Here is a 16,294-nt window from a genome sequence, read left to right on the forward strand (position 1 = left end):
TTGAGTGTGCACCTCTTACTCTACACCTCACATCCTATCAAATCTTCATCCATCTTTATACCCGTCTCTAGCTTCACCTCCACCTCCATCTTCACCACCATTTTCATCTACATATCCTCATGCTCTGCCTTCACTATTGTCTTCAGCTCCAACTTCAAATAATTACTACTATTTCACGTTAATGATGTTAGATCAAACTAAACTAGAGGAAATATTATGATAAATCAAATTTTGTATGTCTACTTTCTCTCTCTCGTATAAATAGATGATAGTTTATATTATCAAAAGCAAAGGACCCACTCCATTGCATATGAAATGGACCAATAAATTGGAGATGGGAACCATGCACCGAAATTTGATCAAATAATTTAGTGTTGATTTATAAATTTGGCCAATCCTGTGCCATAGTCACATTTGGAGATTATTAAGTCCATTGACCTTCTTAATATACCAATACACTTAATACATGGAATATCATTGATGTTAATGTCTCATATTGTAGTTAATTACCTCTACTTTGTGGTTGATCTTTCCACCAATTGTTAAAAACTCTATATGAAGCTCATTGCATGTTATGATTATCCAATTGAACTCATAAACATTTAACCTTGATCTTGATTCTACCATTATGTGTTTTATCTAGTGCCCACTAACACTAGCCATCACTTGCAATATTATTCATGTTAGCATAGCACATTATGGAATTTAGATTATTTTTTTCCTTGCCATGTGAAGCAAGTGCTCTAGAGAGATTCAATTCTGCAAACAATCAATAAGAGAGAAAGAGCAACATACAGCAATCATTGTTAGACGATCAGAAGGAGCAAATCACCAAAGTTTTTGAGTTTTGGAAAAGATCTGGTGATGCTGGGTTAGGCCTTTGCAGTTAGGCAGACGTTTGAAAAGAGGAGTCAGGTAATTTGGCGGTTGGAAGCATGAAGTGGTGATCTAGACTTTACAAAAATGGTTCTAACACAAGTGCCTACTGATTGGGGGAAGTTAGGGTTTCGATTTAGGAACATCTAGAGATCGTGAGCCATGAGTTATGTTGCTCATTACTCATGTGTTTAGGTTTTGTCAAAAAAAGGTATATTTTCTGGTGATTGATCATTGAGTAGATATTTGCATTTGCCCCAATTAAGATTAGGGTTTTATGGGTTCCGAGCTCGGAGGAATTTGACAGCGACATAGAGGCCACTCGCGAGAGCACCGGTGGCAACGGTGGCAGGCACGATGTTAGAGGACGAGGCTCGACGGCTCGGTGGCGGAGGTGGAGGTGGAGGCGGAGGCGGCGGTGGTGGTGGTGGAGATGGAGGTGGAGATGGAGATGGAGGAGACAGAGATTTCTTCAATGCACTACTGATTGTGCCGAGCTCAGAGAACAGATGTAGCGTGGTCGCTTGGCTTGATTCCGCAGAGCTTTTCGCAGATTGCAACGCGACCTCTAGCACTGCCACTTTCTCCTTCCACTCTGAGAGCTCCTTCTCCACCCTCTCTAACCCTCTAGAGAACGCGATCGTCATCTTCTCGAACTCACCCGAGGTCTCGTTGAAGATAACCAGAGATCGAGTTTGTGATTGCGATTGTGGTTGCGATTGCGATTGTGATTGTGATTGTGATTCCTGTTCTGATGATGCATCATTGCCCTCCCCCTCCTGATAAGCGATTATGGAAGCATGATCTGTCTGTCTCCTTCTCTGCTTTTCTTCCACCTCCTCTTTAAGCCTCTCCCACTTGATCTTCGCTTCTCTCCCCTCTCTCACCGCCCTCTCTACGTCCTCACTCAGATGCTTTAGCTCCGCCTCATACTCCTCCACAGCTTCTTCTAATTCCATCACTCTCTGTGCATCTCTCTTCGCCCTCCTCTTCATCTCTTCCAATTCCTTCTTCAAATCCTCTTCTATCTCAAGCTCCTTCACCGGAATCTCAGAAGCCATCTCGAGAGCCATTTCAATGGCCATCTCATCTTCAACCCTTTCCTTCTGCTCAGCCTCCTTCATCCTTTCTAGCTCTTTGTAAACCGCTTCATTCTCCACCTTATACCTCTGCACTTCCCTTAACAACTCTTCCTTCTCGGATCTCACCATGTCAATCTGCTTTTGCATCACCTCCTTACTCTCGAGTTTTGCCATTTCTTTTCGAAGCTCGGTTTCTTGCTCTTTCCGAACCTCCGCTTCTTTCTGCAGAGCCTCGATCTGAGCTCTGAGCCCTCGAATCTCCATATCTTTCTCTTTTATCTGTAGTTGCAAGCTTGAGTTCTCATCCGAAAGGAGCTTACTAAGCTCGCAGAGCTTCTCCACATCTTGGTCTAGGGATGTCATTTTCGCTCTCGATTCCGCGGCCACGAAATCCGATTCCGCGACCTTGGCCTCAGATTCGGCGAGATCCATTTTGGTCTGAGCCAGGGTAGCATCCATCTCTCGTTTCGATTTCCGGAGCGAAGAATTCTCGGACGAGAGGAAGTCGATCTTTTTCTTGAGGCAAGAGATCTCTTCTTTGAGGGGAGATGATTGGGGGGGCGGGACGAAGAAATTGTTGAGGCTGATCTTCTTCCCGGTGTCGGCAGTGGCATTAACCGAGTGAATGGAGTTAGCAGAATTGAAGGTCTCGATCCGATGGTTGTTCGTGCTGCTGCTGCCACCGCGGTGGTTGAAAGGGGAGCGGGTGCGGTGGTGCCTCTGAGATGGAGGGCTCCACTCCTGTAAGAGTCGGATCCGCTCGCTTACATTCTCCAAAGTCATTCTCTGCAGATCCAAAAAACAAAACACTTCCTCTCTAAACAAATTCTTCTTCTAATTCAGGCAGTCGCCGTCTCGATCTAAACCACTCATCTCTGTTTCTTCTTCTTCTTCTTCTTCTTCTTCTTCTTCTTTCTCAATCAGTCAGTGTGTTATGTGTTCTTCTCTATCTGTATGTATGTATGTATGTATGTATGTATGTATGTATGTATGTATCTTCTTCTTCTTCTTCTTCTCAGTGCATCCCCTTCTGATTCAGGTTCTCTCCCTCTTTCATCCTCCTTGTTCCAGCCTTCCTATGAACAGAATCGAGTCTGTTCCTTCTTATTTCCTGCGCTTTCTTCTTCTTCTTCTTCTCAGGTCTTTCTACATGCTCTCAACTCCTCCGCCGTCTTCTGTTCATCATCTAAATGGAGATCTCTTCCTTCCCCTGGGCATGTCCAGCCATAGCCATTTTCCTACATCCAGTGTCTGCATCAGTTTCTGTCTAGCACCAAAGGCTACGGCTATGGCTATGGCTATGGCTATGGCAGCAACACAGAGGAATAATCCGAGCACATTACATGAATCCTTCCTGCTCTGCTCCTGCTCCTCCTCCTACCCGCCATGGACGAAATCCGTGGATAACAAAAACAAAACAAAAAAAAGACAGGTATTATACGTATGTATGTAATGTATGTGTTCAACATAATCTGTTCCTGAAACAATAACTGACACGCCTTCGAAGGAAAGGAAGAACACCCGCCAAAAACTAAATCTCTATAAACTACTCTATCTACTAACTCTCTAAACTTAACGAAACTCTTAATAAATAAACTAAATCTCTAAACTAAACTAAGGACTTCAGCCTCTTTCTCACAAAAGCACCAATGGCATCTCAATCGCGCCCCAACAGCCTGAGCCTAGCACCACCAGAAGCCAACCCATTCTGGATTAAGCCAACCCCCACCCCCAATTGTCGTGTAATAAATATTTCACGTGCGTTGTGTTGCCAGGAAGCTACACGCGCAGCGTGTGAAACGTGAGCGGGACCACCCGGGACTTGAACCAGAGAGGAATGGGTTACGTATTTTGATTGTCGTAGTTTCCGGAGGGTTTCTTCTCGATGAAGCCCCCCCACACCCCCGAAACTCCAATTGCCCCGTAACATTTCTCGTGCGTCGCAACGAAGCTACGCACAAGCGTGTGAAACATGTGCGAGACCACTGGGGACTTTACCAAAGAGGAATGGCTTACGTATTCCGATTGTCCTGTTGGAGACTTCGAACTACTTGTCGATATTTGTCTTAGTTTTTGGAGGGTTTCTTCTCAATGAAGCACCCCCCCCCCCCCAATTGTCTCGTAACATTTCACGTGCGTTGCCACGAAACTACGTGCAAGCGTGTGAAACGTGAGCGGGACCACCGGGGACTTGAATCAGAGAGGAATGGATTACGTATTCCAATTGTCATGTTGGAGCCTTCAGACTACCCGTCGATATTTGGCGTAGGGCTTCTCCTTAATGGTTTTTGAATCATATGTGAATATTTATTTCTATGAGAAGTTAAATATTAAATAGTAGTTACCTTATTGATGAATATAATGCTTTTAACTCTATAGGTGTAAGGTTCAAGTCTTGCCTTAAATAATTACATTTGTTTGACATATAAGGTTTGCACACACTCATATTTATTCACTATTTGGATGATGGAACATGAGAATTACATTTGTTTGACATATAAGGTTTGCACACACTCATATTTATTCACTATCTGGATGATGGAACATGAGAAGGCTTGAGATGAGGAGAATGTTCAAGGTGGAGAAAAAGCTTGGACAAGGAGAATGTTGGGAGGAAGAGAAGGCTCCAACTTCTCACCCAATGGTCGAAATCATGTTCGGAAAGACCCGACACGAACTTCGTGATGAACTCTTTCCATCTGCAGTGTGCATTTTACAAATCAATAATTCGAGGAGTCATCTTTTTGCAAATGTAGCTCCAAATCGTGTATCTCCGACTTTAAACTCCAAATCACAACCCAAAAAAATTGTCACGATCCTTAATAATAACTAGTAGCACTAGATAATGAATTTATCTTGATCCACATATGCAATGAGATTATTTGTTGCAACTTACAATAGATTACAAAATTTAACTTCATTTGGGTATCAAAAAGCAAAATACATCAAATGATTAATATGATCCATATATAATGAGATTATCTCAACCCATTACATGGAGTGGCTTACAAGGGGTAGATGGATAAAGAAGTTAGGGATGTACTTGTAGGATTGGTGATAGAGCTTCGATGGGATATCCTCAAGTTTTGTTTAGAGGATCAATGAAACAACTTCCTTGCCTATTGTCATCGGTGGTCTCTTACACCCTCTTGATTCACTACTCCATGCTCTTTCCAAATTTCAGGAACACCTCCACCTTGATCCAAAAGTTTACCCCTAAGATGAGCTCTCCTCTCCCATTTATAGATTTTAAGAGCCCTCTTACCAAATAGTGAGCTTCTTTTCGTTGCACTTGACCTTAAGACTCGACTAGTGCAAAAAGTTACATCATTTTTCGTTTTTATCCACCTTATTGTTTACTATAAGATAGCAATCAACCTATCTCTCTTTATTGTACGAGGCGACCTTTCATTCATAGTGCAAGCTCTTTGTTGATGGAACTAAGTATTTCGTTCTTTTCATACATTTGCATTGCCCTTCAATCTTTTATATACCTTTAAATTAAACTTGTTTCCTCATGTGCATGCCTCACATAACGACGATGTACATGTAAAAGTCAAGTGGGACCACACGGAACCTAAACCATAGAAGATGGCTTTGTCAATGAAGTATGTGTGCGTACATGAATATTTATGTTCGTATGGGTGTGTACTTGTGTTCATGTGATTGTGCTTGTACATGTAATTATGTGTATATATATGTACATGTTTTTATTTAATTATGTAGATAATGTATAAACATGTGTATGTGTGTTATTTTGTCGAAGGAATATATGTAGATATGCTTATTTGTGTTTGAAAGTTCCATTTTAAAAGGGGCGCACATATATTTAGGATTTTAGAAAGTTTTCTTTTAATATTTTATTTTATTTTTCCAAAAAAACTCCTTCCATTAGTTATAAAATTTTACAAATGAGACTATTGTCAGGAACAGTACTAAGACAGAGAAGGACTTAGTACTAAAAGAAGTATTAGTACTAGGGAGGTGAAGAACTCTCGAGAGAAGGAAAGAGTGAGTGAGAGGGAGGGAGAGAGAGAGAGACAGAGAGAGAGAGAGAGTGAGTGAGTGAGTGATGATAAGAAAAGATATATATTATGTGAAGAAAATGTACAGTAACTAGGAGGCTTAAGACTGGCGTTGAACCGATTTGGTTCGAAATAATGCCTTGTGCCTCCTTTTATAGTGTTCTAAGGAATACTCCTGAAGTTTCTAGAATGTTCCAGAGAAATCTGGAATATACATCAATTTTCTATAATAAAACATAAATGAAAATAATATTTTACGTATTACAATGTATAATCTAATGGTCAAGAGCTCGACCCATGTAGCATAAGGTCATGGGTTCGAGTCTTGTCATATCATGACACTATCCCCCCTTTAAAACGATGAGTGTAACGAGTCGTTTTGGATTGAGGACCCGGTTTGTCTGGATATTGACGATGGAAGTCTTCAAGAAGAGCACAAGCATTGGTGACATTCTCTATCGGTTCCCAAGTACGCTCGCTGGGACTATATCCTAGCCAATCGACTAGATAGTAGAGCTTGTTGCGAACAAACTTGGAATCAAGGATGGCGGCAACCTCGTACTCAGGTCCATCTTCAAGCTTGATCGGGGGTGGAGGCTATGTAATACAGCTTGGGATGGTGCTCTCTTGATAGGGTTCGAGGAGAGAACTATGAAACACCGGATGTATCCGAAGTTGTGGAGGTAGATCAAGACGAAAAGCGACATCATTAATCTTTCCTATAATACGGAAAGGACCTAATCGCCGATAATCCAACTTCTCGCATGGGCGAGTAGTCTTGATGTGTCGTCGGAGTAGCCATACATCCGCATAAACCTTGTGTGTTTGTTGAGCTTGTTGGAGATGAGTAGACAAATCCGCTTGTATCTTGCGTAACCTCTCCAAACGATCCTCTGCGCAAGGATTTGTGGACACCTCTGGGGTTTCAAGTACACACCACCGGGGGTGACATCCCGTATAAGCATAAAATGGTGTAACTTTCGTGGATGCGTGGATAGAGTTGTTATAGGCAAATTCGGCGAAGTGGAGAATATCTGCCCAGTCATCCTGATGATAGCTGAGAAAGCACCGCAAATACTGCTCCAACGTTTGATTGGTTCGTTCGGCTTGGCCGTCGGTTTGTGGGTGGTAGCCGGAGGAGAGGTTACAACTGACCTTGAGCATGTTAAAAAGGTGCTTCCAGAATTTTGACACGAACTGGGGTCCACGGTCGCTGATGATACTATCGGGAAGTCCATGATGCCGACATACTTCACGCATGACAATTTCGGCAGTGTCTTCACTGGAGATCTCCTTAGTACATGGCAAGAAATGAGCCATCTTCGTATATCGATCGACTACCGTTAGAATCGCATTGAACCCCTTAGAGACTGGAAGATCTGTGATGAAGTCTAGAGCAATGGACTGCCACGGCTTGCTTGGAATTGGTAATGGTTCTAATAAACCATATGGATGATGCCTTGGCATTTTTGCTCTGCAACATGTATCACAAGTCCAAACAAAATCCTCGACAAATTGTCGCATATAGGGCCACCAGAATGATCGTTGTACTAAATGTAGTGTTTTAGTACTACCAAAATGCCCAGCTGTATATGTGTCATGACAGTTTTGTACTACTTGAAGGCGGCAAGAACCATTAGGAACATACAAAAGTTCTTTAAAGAAGAGTAATCCATCATGGTATTTCAATTGCCGATAGTCCATACCTGGTGGTTGCGACTGTGAACACGACGCTCGAGAGGGATCAATTTGTGCTAGTATAGCTTGGGCGAACGCATCTGTCTTCAAGTCTTCGCGTATGGTATCGATAACGCGGGAATCTATGGGCATGTCAAAGATCTGTGTTGCTTGTAGTCGTGCCGGTCCCAAGATGACTTGTTTTTGGTTATCGGAAGCTGGCTCGCCGAGACGGGGTGCTAGATACGAACACCGTGATAATGCATCTGCCTTCCCTTGGTGCTTCCCCGGACGATATGTAATTTTGAAGTCGAAACGCGTGAGGAAGTGGGCCCACCGAGCTTGACGTCGATTCAACACACGAGCATCCTGAAAGTAGGCAAGGTTCTTGTGGTCACTAAATACGGTGACTGGATGAGAGGATCCCTCCAGAAAATGCCTCCATTGCATAAAAGAATCCACTATTGCCAATAGCTCCTTATCATGAATTTCGTAGTTGATTCCGGTGGTGTCAAACTTGCGTGAGTGAAAGGATGTAGCTTCTCATCATTCCCCTGTTGTGACAGAATGCTACCCAATGCAAAATCCGATGCGTCAGCTTCGATAATGAATGGTTTTTCCGGATCGACATGAGCTAGAATTGGAGCCGAGGTAAATGCCTTTTTAAGACTCTCGAAATCCACATCCGTTTCTTCAGACCAGATGAACGGTTGTCCCTTCCTGGTAAGTTATGTGAGAGGTAGAACGATCTTTGAGTAATCTTGTATGAACTTCCGGTAAAAATTGGCAAAGCCTAGGAAGCATTGCACATCTCGCACCGAACGTGGAGTCTGCCATTCTACCACCGTTTTAATCTTAGCTGGGTCCATGGAGATGCCTTCTGATGAAATGATGTAGCCGAGAAATTCCACTTGGTTGCATCCGAAACTACATTTTTCCAGCTTTGCATACAGACCATGTTCTCGAAGTCGTTTTAGTACTAATAGTACATGAGAATCATGTTCTTCTTGGGTCTTTGAATAAACCAGTAGATCATCCAAATAGATGATCAAACAATCATCCAAAAGATCTCGGAATATATCATTAGCCATGTGCTGGAAGATTGTCGGTGCATTAGTGAGGCCGAACGGCATGACCGTATACTCGAAGTGCCCATATCTGGTGCGAAACGCGGTCTTCCATTCGTCTCCTGGTCGGATCCGTACGAGGTTATATGCTCCCCGTAAGTCAATCTTCGTGAAGAACCTGGCACCATTGATCCGTTCTAAAAGACTTGAGATAAGGGGAAGAGCATACCTATTCCTGATTGTAACCTTATTCAGGCCACGGTAATCTACAACGAGACGAAGCGATCCATCCTTTTTCTTGACGAAGAAAATGGGCGCGCCCACTGGAGATTTCGAATGCCGGATGAAACCATTTTCCAAATTCTCCTCTATATAGGCCCGAAGGACTTCCAGCTTGGTTGGTGACAAATTGTAGATCGGTCCCCATGGCGGCTCTTTTCCCGGTTGTAAATCGATGGGGCAATCGTACGGTCGATGATGAGGAAGTGTGTTGGCTTGTACTTTATCGAACACATCGGCGTAATGACGATACTTCTCGGGAAGTTGAACGGTGGATTCTTCTTTAGTGGTGCTGGAGGGGTTTACTGATATTGCAAAGAGGAACATTTCCTCCTTGTGCCCTTCTTTACGCAACTGACGTAGCGAAATGGTTGCCATCTTTTGAGTTGACCCTTGGGTTTGTCGACACCGGATTTCTCTTGTTCTTCAATCTATGTCTGGGTTATGTAACTCGAACCACAGTAATCCTAAAACTATGGGATGTTCTGGGATACTAATAATATTAAATGATACTACACATGCTAAGTTATCTAGGACAATATTAATGGACTCTTACTCTTCTATGATATTTCCGGAAGCAATGGGACGTCCATCAATGACTACTACAGAGGCTGGACACTGGAGTTTTCTTAGGGATATCTTATGAGCTTGAGCAAATTTCTTATCCATAAAGCAAGAGTTAGCTCCGGAATCTAGGAGTGCTAGGACATGTACTGGAGGGGTACTTTTAGTACTAACTATTACTTGGGCTACGAACACATCACTAACTTGCTTAGAGGGAATGGAACCACTAATGGGCTGCACAGATCTAGGGCTGTCCAACCAAACAGCTCCTATTTTGGCTGGACTTAGTCGTTTAACTCTTCTTCTAACTGACTAAGGACATCAAATTTGTTCGCTAGATCTGGGCTATTAGTACTATTAGGACTATCAGATATCCCTACTGAAATAGGCTCAGGTTTAGTACAATTAGAACTAACGACTATTTGGTTTACCTGTCTTCTTGGCCTATGGGGGCAATTTATTGCAATATGTCCTGGTCCACCGCAGTAAAGACATAGTCGATTTGTACGGCGTCGTTGCTTTTCTTCTTTGGATAATGGCCCTCGACGACGTGTAGTGTCAATCTCCATCGGAGTCGGAGTATTCGCTGGAGGCACATTATATGACTCCCTCGGAAAAGGTCTTGCTACCACTGAGGCGTAGGTGGGCTCTGATCTTGCCCTCGGCATCTGTAGCTGTCGTTCCGAACGTCGCTCAAAGAGGCGGTTGTCACATCTCACCGCGCGACTGATTGCTTCTGTTAAGGACTTTGGCTCTTCGGGGAAGGTCAAGAGTAAATCCTTGACATCATTGTGTAAACCATAACGGAATTGCTCCATCAACGCTTGATCATCCCAAGGGATATCGGCGGCGAGTAGGCGAAAATCTGCAGCGTATGCGGAGGCTGGACGGTCACCTTGGCGTAATCGCCGAATTTTGTTGATTGCGGTCCTGATGCTGTCAGTATCTCTGAAACATGCTTTAAACTCACCTAGAAACTCTTCAAAATTGTTGAGTAACGGAGATTCCTTTTCTAATAGTGGAGCGAACCATGCCAACGCTGAGCCACTTAACAAAGTGCCTACTAAACCCACTCGTGATGCATCGGTGGGATACCGGGAAGGATGCATTTGAATAACTAATTGTACCTGGTTAAGGAACCCTCTAAACTGCGATCGCGTTCCATCGAACTTCGTGGGAAGGCCAATCTTGGGTTCTTTATGAATCCCTTGTGTTCCGGGCCCTTGTTGTTGCATCGCTACGATGGTTGCTTCGAGTTGTTGCACGCGTAACGCAAGTTCCCCATGATGTTGTTGCGTTTGCTGCTTTTCTAAGGAGATTTGCTGAAAAACCTTTCGCCTCTCGGCCACAACCGAGACAACATGGATCAATGCAGCAGAAAATGGGAAAAAGACACAGAGAGACGAATACACAGGGTATAACGTGGAAAACCCTAAACGGGAAAAACCACGGGAGTGCACGACTCCAACTATCACTATACACTGGAATATACAATGGCGAGCTGCAAGGCGACGACCTTGAGCTCGCTGTCCTCGCCACAGGCGGCGGTATTACACAGAGGCGTCGACCTCTTCGTTTCTATCTCTCTCTCTCGGCTGCTCTCACTTCTCATGAAAAATAAGCAACAACATTATAACTGTTTGCCCTAAGTCATATTTATACATATATGACTTTCGGGATATTTACAAATATAGCCTCAAGGGCTCTTAGCAAACATATTCACAAATATGTCCCTGCATCCGGATCTCTCTCCGGGTACATTCGTCATCCGGCTCCGTAGCCGGGGTCTTCATCATCCGGATCCGTATCCGGGTACTCTTCATCCGGCTTCATGCCGGGTACTCTTCATCATCCGGATCCGTATCCGGGTACTCTTCATCCGGCTTCATGCCGGGTACTCTTCATCATCCGGATCCGTATCCGGGTACTCTTCATCCGGCTTCATGCCGGGTACTCTTCATCATCCGGATCCGCATCCGGGTACTCTTCATCCGGCTTCATGCCGGGTACTCTTCATCATCCGGTTCCGTAACCGCAACCGGGCTTGCCGTCATTCATCTCCGGACATCCCATCCGGAGGGACCGTAATCCCAACAAACTCCCCCTTCACTTCGGCATGGGATGTCTCTCTAATCCGATCCTCTTTCGGCATGCTTCCAGCTTGTCGGGTGTAAGTACCTTGGTCAGCATATCCGACCCGTTCTCGTCCGTGTGGATCTTCGTCAGCACGAACTCCTTGTCTTCTATCCTTTCCCGGATCCAGTGGTATCTACGCTGGATGTGTTTCGTCCGGGAATGGTAGGCCGCGTTCTTCGCAAGGTGGATGACACTCTGACTGTCGCAGTAGAGTCGGTACTCCTCCTGTTGGATACCGAGCTCTCTAATGAAGTCCTTCATCCATATTATTTCCTTGCCGGCTTCAACAGCTGCCATGTACTCCGCCTCCGTGGTTGACAACGCAACCGTCTTCTGCAGCCTCGACTGCCACGAAACGGCTCCCCCTGCATAGGTCATCACATACCCTGATGTGGACCGGCTGGTATCTGCATCAGCCGACATATCCGAATCGGTGAAGCCGTCGAGTTGGGGCTTACCGGAGCCGAATCGGAGGCACACGTTTGCCGTGCCCTTCAGGTATCGGAGTATCCACTTGACCGCGTTCCAATGCTCTTTGCCGGGATTGCTCATGTACCGGCTCACCACTCCGACTGCATATCCTATGTCCGGTCTCGTACACACCATGGCGTACATCAAGCTCCCGACGGCTGAGGCATATGACACTTTCATCATATCCTCCTTTTCAGCCTTTGTCTTGGGACTTTGCTTGCTGGACAACTTGCAGTTTGCCGGGAGGGTCGACCCGACCGGTCTTGCTTCCGACATGTTGAACCGGTGAAGCACCTTTGTCACGTACTTCTCCTGTGACAGCCACAACTGCTTCTTCTTCCGGTCCCGGATGATGTGCATCCCTAGTATTTGCCTCGCCGGACCCAAGTCCTTCATTGAGAAGGTTCGCTGAAGAGCCTTCTTCAGCATCCGTATCTTGACCTGGTCCCGTCCGACGATCAACATGTCGTCCACGTACAGGAGGAGTATTAGAAAGTCTCCTCCCTCGAACTTCTTCACAAACACGCAGTGATCGGACTGCGTTTTGTGGTACCCTTCGTCGGTCATGAAAGAGTCGAACTTCCGGTACCATTGCCGGGGAGCCTGCTTCAGTCCGTAAAGGCTCTTCTTCAACCGGCATACCAGGTGCTCCTTCCCTTTCTTCTCGAATCCTTCCGGTTGCTGCATGTATATCTCTTCTTCGAGGTCACCGTGAAGGAATGCCGTCTTCACGTCCATCTGTTCTACCTCGAGGTCCTTGCTTGCCGCTATGCTCAGCACCGTCCGGATGGAGGTCATCTTCACTACCGGGGCAAATATCTCGTCGAAGTCGACGCCCTTCTTCTGCTGGAACCCCTTCACCACGATCCTGGCTTTGTATCTCGGGGAGTTTCCGGCATCTCCCGGTTTCAGCTTGAACACCCACTTGTTTCGAAGTGCCCGCTTTCCTTTCGGCAACTCCACAAGTTCATATGTGTGGTTCTCATGCAGGGAATCCATCTCCTCCTGCATGGCACTTAACCACCTGCGGCTCTGGGTGTCGTGCTTTGCTTCTTCAAAGCTCTCCGGCTCCCCCTCGTCGGTTAGCAGCACGTGCTCTGGTTCCGGAAATCTCCGGGGGGCCCTTCTCTCTCTTAGAGGATATCTCCGTTCGGGAGCTTCGGTAACCGGTTCTTCCGATTCTTCTTCTTCATCCGAATTCATTTCGGGATCGGGGCCGGTTCCGGTATCATTTTCATCTTCTTCGGCCGGTTCTGTTTCTTCACCGTCTTCGGCCGGGTCTTCGAGTGTTAACCGGTCCCTTGCCGGTCGGGACTGCTCCTCGTAGAGTTTATCCTCACCGGTCGACTTGGAGCTCTTCATCTTCTTCTCCGACTCCCAGTCGGCGAGCGTCTTGTCCTCCATGAAGATGATATCTCGACTCCTGAATATCTTCTTGTCGACCGGGTCCCATACTCGGTAGCCGAACTCGTCGTCACCGTAACCGAGGAATATGCATGGCCGGGTCTTTGGATCTAACTTTCCTCTCCGGTCCTTTGCCACATGCACATATGCGAGACACCCGAACACCTTCAGATGCCGGTAGGACACTTCCTTACCGGTCCACACTTTCTGCGGCGTGTCTCCGTCCAAAGGTACTGAGGGTGATCGGTTTATCACATATGTCGCCGTCGACATTGCCTCAGCCCAAAACCCCTTGGGTAATTTCGCATGCGCCAGCATACTCCGGACCCTCTCCATTATGGTCCGGTTCATCCTCTCGGCCAGCCCGTTCAGTTCCGGCGTCTTCGGCACAGTAAACTCGAGTCGGATTCCCTTCGAGCGACAGTACTCCTGGAACTGCCCCCGGTATTCCCCTCCGTTATCCGCTCGTATCGCTTTCAGCTTCTTGCCGGATTCCCTTTCCACTCTCGCGTGGAGTTCTTTGAAGACGCCCAACACTTGGTCCTTTGTCTTCAACGGCGCCGTCCACAGCTTCCGGCTGTGGTCATCAATGAATGTCACGAAGTACTGGGCTCTGCCATGTGACTTCGTTTCTACTTGACACACGTCAGTGTGCACCAGCTCCAATGGTGCACTACGTCTCGTCGGTGGCCTTGAGTGGAAGGAGGTCCGGTTTTGCTTACCGGCCAGGCAGTCGGTGCACTTCTCCAGGTGCACATGCTTCACTGGAATAAGGTTGTCTTCTGCAAGCCTCTTCATCCCCTTCTCACTCATGTGGCACAGTCTCTTGTGCCACAGCTCACCGGCAGTGTCGGCTGCCACATTCAACTCCTCCGGACATAGCCGGGAATTCATCAGGTACAGTGTGTTGATCTTCCGGGCCCGAGCCACTATCAGGCTCCCTTTGCTGAACTTCATGACACCGTTCCGGATGCTACCCGTGTAGCCTTCATCGTCTAGCCTCCCGGCCGAAATCAGGTTCAATCGAACCTCCGGAACGTGTCGAACATCCTTCAGCAGCATTTTGCATCCGGTCGAGGTTGTCAACCACACGTCTCCTATGCCGGCGATCCGGCACGTACCTTCATTTCCCATCCGAACACAGCCATGCTCACCGGCTGTGTAGGATGAGAAGTATCTTCTTTCCGGGGTCAGGTGGAACGACGCTCCGGAATCGACCACCCAGGTCGTCTCATCGCCGGCAATGTTTAGCTCACCTTCTTCGGTGATGAGCATGATTTCTTCCTCACTTGCCGCGAGTGCCGTCGTTCCTTTCCGGTCCTGCCCTCGCCGATCCGGACCTCTCCGGTCCGTGGCTCCCCGGTATGCACCGTTTCTCTCCGGTGACTTCTTCAAATCGGTGTCGTCGGCTCCGTTGTCCTTTTGGTAATGCCGACAATTCTTCCGGAAGTGCCCCGGCTTCCCACAGTGGAAGCATGTGGGTCTTCCTCTTGACTGCGACCGGGTCCCCGACTTCTCCCGTCTTTGTGGACTCCGGTTCCATTGTCTTCCCCGTTCCGATTCGGTAAGCAGCGCCTTCGAGTCGGAGGCCGGTGCTTTATCTCTCCGACGCGCTTCTTCGTTCAAAATACTTGTCTTTACTGTTTGTAGGGACAAGTTATCTTCGGTGCAGGAGGTGCTGAGGGTCACCACCAAGTTCTCCCAGCTGTCCGGCAATGTACACATCAGGATGATGGCTTGCATGGCATCCTCCAACGGGAACTTGATCGCCGCAAGCTGGTTCACGAATCCCATGAACGTGCTTACGTGTTCCACCATACTCTCGCCGTCCCGGTACTTGAGGTTCACTATCTTTCTCATCAGGGAGGTCCGGTTTAACGCATTCTTCCTCTCATAGAGGCCCGACAGCTTCTTCCACATCTCATAGGCGTTCGTATCGTTCGCCACATGTTGCAGGACACTTACATCGACATATTGCCGGATCGTCGCTACGGCTTTCCGGTTCAGGAGCTTCCACTCCGACTCTATTACCCCCTTGGGTATCTCGGCATTGTCGATCGGTTCGTACAGGTCTCGGACGATGAGAAGGTCTTCCATCTTTATCTTCCAGTCGGCGTAGTTCTGTGAGTTCAACACCATCATGCCCGGAGGCCCACTACCGCCGCCTTCCATTTTCTGTGTTACCGTGCTCTGATACCAGTTCGAAGGGGGTTTGACGCTATCAAACCTTTCGCCTCTCGGCCACAACCGAGACAACACGGATCAATGCAGCAGAAAATGGGAAAAAGACACAGAGAGACGAATACACAGGGTATAACGTGGAAAACCCTAAACGGGAAAAACCACGGGAGTGCACGACTCCAACTATCACTATACACTGGAATATACAATGGCGAGCTGCAAGGCGACGACCTTGAGCTCGCTGTCCTCGCCACAGGCGGCGGTATTACACAGAGGCGTCGACCTCTTCGTTTCTATCTCTCTCTCTCGGCTGCTCTCACTTCTCATGAAAAATAAGCAACAACATTATAACTGTTTGCCCTAAGTCATATTTATACATATATGACTTTCGGGATATTTACAAATATAGCCTCAAGGGCTCTTAGCAAACATATTCACAAATATGTCCCTGCATCCGGATCTCTCTCCGGGTACATTCGTCATCCGGCTCCGTAGCCGGGGTCTTCATCATCCGGATCCGTATCCGGGTACT

At 46.7% G+C, this 16,294-nt stretch overlaps 1 protein-coding gene across 1 annotated transcript; it reads right to left on the minus strand.

Annotated features, from left to right (window-relative positions):
• Positions 1-674: 674 nt before the first annotated feature.
• Positions 675-3,372, minus strand: LOC147862979 (uncharacterized). Its single transcript, XM_087321909.1, has one exon. The coding sequence runs from the start codon at positions 2,739-2,741 to the stop codon at positions 1,152-1,154; it is 1,590 nt and encodes a 529-aa protein (XP_087178035.1). The 5' UTR covers positions 2,742-3,372; the 3' UTR covers positions 675-1,151.
• Positions 3,373-16,294: the final 12,922 nt, after the last annotated feature.

This window comes from Azolla caroliniana, unplaced genomic scaffold, assembly GCF_043228905.1.
Source record: "Azolla caroliniana isolate FFs.n. ecotype wild unplaced genomic scaffold, voAzoCaro1.0.p SCAF_6, whole genome shotgun sequence".
Classification (NCBI taxonomy): Eukaryota; Viridiplantae; Streptophyta; class Polypodiopsida; order Salviniales; family Salviniaceae; genus Azolla; species Azolla caroliniana.